The following is a 4,676-nucleotide window of genomic DNA, read 5'->3' as shown; positions in this document are numbered from 1 at the left end:
TACAAAAATAAAATTTCAGTTTAGTATTAAAATTATACATCTATCCTTACAAAAAAATAGGAAAGTATATATTGTGGAAGATTTTAGTGTTGCAGTAAAACTGAAACTTTTGCCATGTCAAGTTAAAATAAAAAGTGTCAAGCTCAGTGGAGTGTTGTTGGTATAAGGACTGGTAGAATAACTGAATCAGGGAGCTGTTTATACATTGTGTTACTATTAGTTCTCCAAGGCCAAGGAAAAGTTATTTCAACAATTCCCCAAACACATCCATCTCATTGGTTTATTCTCTACTGGATACTCACTGATAGCATAAACCCAAATAGTTGTATAAAAAGACATGACTCATTCGTATTAGGATTGTCAGGAAGGAGATGAATAGGCAGCAAAATAAGAGAATAGATTGAGGACAAGCATATTAAAGTCACATTTGAGTGACAAATTATTCAGTGTAGTCACTCAAAGATTCAGAAAAATCTGTTTTTCAAATTTTAGATGATGAATCCTCTTCTGATTATTTGTGCCCATGTCTTTTCAACAGCATGGATTGGCTTTCACTGCCAGGCCTGCCAAGGAGCTCTGCCCCAGGAAGTGGTGCTGGACTGGTTAAAGAGACGCATTTTGGAAGGACTACAGGTTGAAAAGCCCCCTGTGCTGAATCTACAGAGTTCACCTGATCTGAGGGTGCATGTGGCAGCCCAGCATGGAGCTTGGCGAGGACGCAGGGAGGCTCGGCTGGAGAGGATACAGCATCAGGAGATTTCCCAAGTCATTCTGTTTCCCAGCTCTGGTCAGTCAATTAATGTCTGTAGTCCTAATATAAATATATTCTTGAAAAAATGTTTTGTACAGTCTGCTACCAAGTACAATATGATCATTTTAGCTCTAATGTTATGACACTGAAATAAAAAAGTCTGTTTTTCTTAATCATGTGTTATCCTTCACACAGAGCATTATACTAATACAGGAGAACCCAGTTCTTGGTTCACACAAAACATAAAAACTGACAGGTATTTTAGGTATCCAAATTTGTCTGAAGTAACTGTAACAAGTAAAGTACATTACGTACTGTGGTAATATAGTACTGAATAAGTCTCTCGTTGTCTGTTGTCTGCTGTTGTGTCCGTGCAACTATATTAAATAAATAACTATTAAATAACTATATTAGATAAAATATTTAACGTTTAATCTTTTGCAATGTTTTTACTAGTGCTATTTTGGTCTGTAGTCACACTTTTTTTTGCTTTTGTATTTTAACAATCACAAGTATGTTTAGATTTTGTTTACCTTAAACGGTGGACTTTGTGTGTCACTCTTGTCTATCCTTATGCTGTGTTTCTGAGGTGGATTCTGCAGGATTGTACACGATTTGCATATATCTACTCCATGATAAAAAAAAAAATAAATGCTTGTTTTTTATGCTTGTGTCAATTTTACACATTGCAACATTCTTTACTACAAAATACACATTTAGGTGAAGTAGACACTTTTGTGCACATGCATAGTACAAATACTGTTTCTGGTACAGATTGAGCCATAAGCGTGATCTGATCTTGAAGCACATCAATGTAGGTAAAAGAAGATTAGAGAATTCACTGAACTTTTGAAAAATGTCAGGTCTAATTTTTTTTTACCAGTGTTTTTTTATTAACAGGTTTAATTTTCTCCAAGTGAGTGAATAAGAAGGGGCGGTATATCTGAGGAAACTAATCAAGTTGAGCATTCTCATTTGTTTTTAATTCATTTTCTTGCAGGACATAGATGTTTTGGTTTTAGCTTTCTCTAATATACCTAGGTTTCAAGTCGCTAGACAACCTTATTATTATAACCTTATACCTTATAATATAACCTTATATTACCTTATTTGCTAAATATTCATCTAAATATCGAAATATTTAAATATTAAATGTTACCACTTTAATCTCGCGTTGCTCGACTTAATGCTCCAAATATTTGTACGTTATTCTCGTAATTCTTATTTTATTCTTATAAGTTTGACTTGTTTAAAAAATATGACTTTATTCTTGTATTGCTATGACTTAATTCTCATAATTTTAGATTTATTAAAAATAAAATTCTGGGACAAAAATGCCACATACTTTTCAGACTGATAGCTACATCCAAAATGTAATAAAGCTAAAGCTGATAACTTTCTGTCAGAAAAATATAAAGAAACTTGAATAATTCAGAAAAAAATCAAACTTTGATCATATTATAACTTTTAAAGTTCATTTTTTCAGTGCCAGAAAGTATTTAGCATATTCAACATTCTTACACATACTTTTTCATAAATTCATAAATCTTTCAACTCTTGGTTTACAAGTGTAAACACTGGTACACCCTGGTTTTATTTCAGAATCTATTTTTGGTTTGTTACCTATTTATTTGTAATCAATTATTTGTATACTTTTTATTTGTTATCTAATTTGTTTATTACTTTATTATCTATTTATTTGTCATTCATTATCTGTAAAAAAAAAACAAACACAAAAAACATACAGTCTTCACACCGAAGACATTTTCATCTTCTTGTTCTCTGTGTAAGGACTGAGATGGGGGAAAAAGTTTTTAAATTTAAAGCCCCTCCCAAATTGAACAACTTACAGGTACATTTGCAGCTTGTACTCCATTTGCATTTGCATGGTTACATTTTTGGCACTTATAAATAATTCTGTGTACAGCCATATTGGAAGTTGCTTCTGTGATACTTGACTTTTTTTTAATCGTAGTTGTGTTTATTTTTGTTGTGTGTTTGCTGCCTTTTTGGCCGGGTCACTTTTGAAAAAGAGATTTTATCTCATTGGGTTTTTATCCTGATTAAATAAAGGTTAATAACTAATAACTAGTAACTAAATGTCTAAAAGCAAAGTTTCTGGGTGTCTGCCAGTTAGTGAGAAAAGCTTCCAGCAAACTAAACAAGCATTATAAACAACACTATGGCAATTAAATGTTAGTTTTATGCAAATGAAAAGAATAAATTAGAATGAAGTATTATGCATTCCAATAAAAAGTTAATATAAGCACAAAAACTAAAAGTAGAATGATTAAGAATAAGCCCAGCCATAGGGACAGTATAACAAATATTTTATATAATAAATCATTATATGTGGAAGAAGGAATTTTTTTTAACAGTGTGGCTTATCCTATCATAATTTTGTACCTCTAGACAGCACTTGTCTGGACATGTCACAAGCCTCAGTCGCTTCCGAGGACTCACCCAGCCAGTATACCTACTACTTCCAGCCATCTCTGGACAGTCAAGAGTCTATCGCCTCGGTGGACTTCTGGTTCTATGCAGGTGAGGCCATCGCAATAAATACCACATCTGTTTCACTTTACGTTCTCACAACACACCAGGAACTAATACAGTTAGCCCAAGGGCCATCTAAATGCAGCCCGGATGGCTGGAGCACCTACAGGCTTGAGCGGCACTTCCACAATGTCATAGCCAATGGACCATTCCTGCTTCAGGTGCGATGTCGAGTATGTAGCTGCTACATTTTAGAAGAGGACAAAACACCTTTCCTGCATGTACATGTCAGGACACATGAGCCTGTGCGTGCCCGTAGAGCAGCCAACATTGCCTGGTCACCAGCAGTCATTGAGAAGCTGCAGAGGCCCTCGCCTGAAAAAGATGACACGTATTGTCGAAGGGAGCAGATTGAGATCTCTTTTGAGGAGCTTGGCTGGGACAACTGGATTGTCCACCCAAAGACTTTCAGTTTTTATTACTGCTATGGAAATTGCTCAAACCCTGAGTTCACAGCCACACTTCTGGGAATGCACCAGTGCTGTGCACCTGTGCCTGAGAGCATGAAGTCACTGCGCTTTACCACCACCTCTGATGGAGGCTTCTCATTTAAATATGAGACACTGCCCAATATCATACCTGAGGAGTGCAACTGCATTTGATGCTTTTGTTCAGGTTAATGAAGCAAAAGCTTGTAATACAGATGCATTTGTATAAAAAGGTTTGATGCAAATGGGCCTCCAAGTAGAATTTAAATGTATAGTTTAAAAACCTGCTTTTGATCAGCCTGTATTTTTACTATAGTTAAATGCACCTGTGAGAAAAAGGTTTTAGTTTCAGGTTGTCATTAAATGATTTAAAAATGTTGTTGCTTTTTCTGTACTTATCAATCATAACTAGCTTTGGTTAAAATAAAGGGCTACAAAATCGTGCAATGCATTGTAATTATCTACGATACTGAAAATGTTTTATACTGTACTTTATAAATAAATAAATAAATAAATAAAAATAATTTTAGTTTCAGACTGTCATTTGTTAATGTTTGTTATTAAACATAACCAGCTTAAATTCAAATGTCACATTTATTATGTGCCAAAACGTTTTACAATCTGCAAAAAAATTACATATTTTATTGAGTATGAAAAAGGCTACAAAATCTACTATAAAAAGCAAACAAAAAGACAATACAAAAACATATTGGTCAAGTTTCAATTGTCATACTGTATCACACAAAAGTGGGTACACCACTCACATTCCAGCAACCATCTAGAATACCTTCTCAAGAGAGAATATTATAAAAATAAAACTTGGATATATTTTAGAGTAGTCAATTTGCAGCTTGTGTAGCAGTATAAATTTACTGTCCTCTGAAAACAACTCAACTCATTTCAATAACAACTCATTATTTTCTAAATAACTGGCAACAAAA

General features: G+C 34.0%; 1 protein-coding gene across 1 annotated transcript; it reads left to right on the top strand.

The window, feature by feature from the left end:
- Nucleotides 1-314: 314 nt before the first annotated feature.
- Nucleotides 315-4,264, top strand: inha (inhibin subunit alpha). Its single transcript, XM_046865589.1, has 2 exons — nt 315-787; nt 3,164-4,264. The coding sequence occupies exons 1-2, from the start codon at nt 493-495 to the stop codon at nt 3,907-3,909; spliced, it is 1,041 nt and encodes a 346-aa protein (XP_046721545.1). The 5' UTR covers nt 315-492; the 3' UTR covers nt 3,910-4,264.
- Nucleotides 4,265-4,676: the final 412 nt, after the last annotated feature.

This window comes from Silurus meridionalis, chromosome 1, assembly GCF_014805685.1.
Source record: "Silurus meridionalis isolate SWU-2019-XX chromosome 1, ASM1480568v1, whole genome shotgun sequence".
Classification (NCBI taxonomy): domain Eukaryota; kingdom Metazoa; phylum Chordata; class Actinopteri; order Siluriformes; family Siluridae; genus Silurus; species Silurus meridionalis.
Note: the sequence above shows the minus strand (reverse complement) of the source record. Positions and strands in the feature narration are given on the sequence as shown.

Excerpts from the sequence above, each read along its gene's own strand:
- inha (XM_046865589.1), top strand. The coding sequence starts at position 493 with ATGATGAATCCTCTTCTGATTATTTGTGCCCATGTCTTTTCAACAGCA. Across the intron at positions 788-3,163 it reads CATTCTGTTTCCCAGCTCTG|ACAGCACTTGTCTGGACATG; the intron begins GTCAGTCAATTA and ends TTGTACCTCTAG.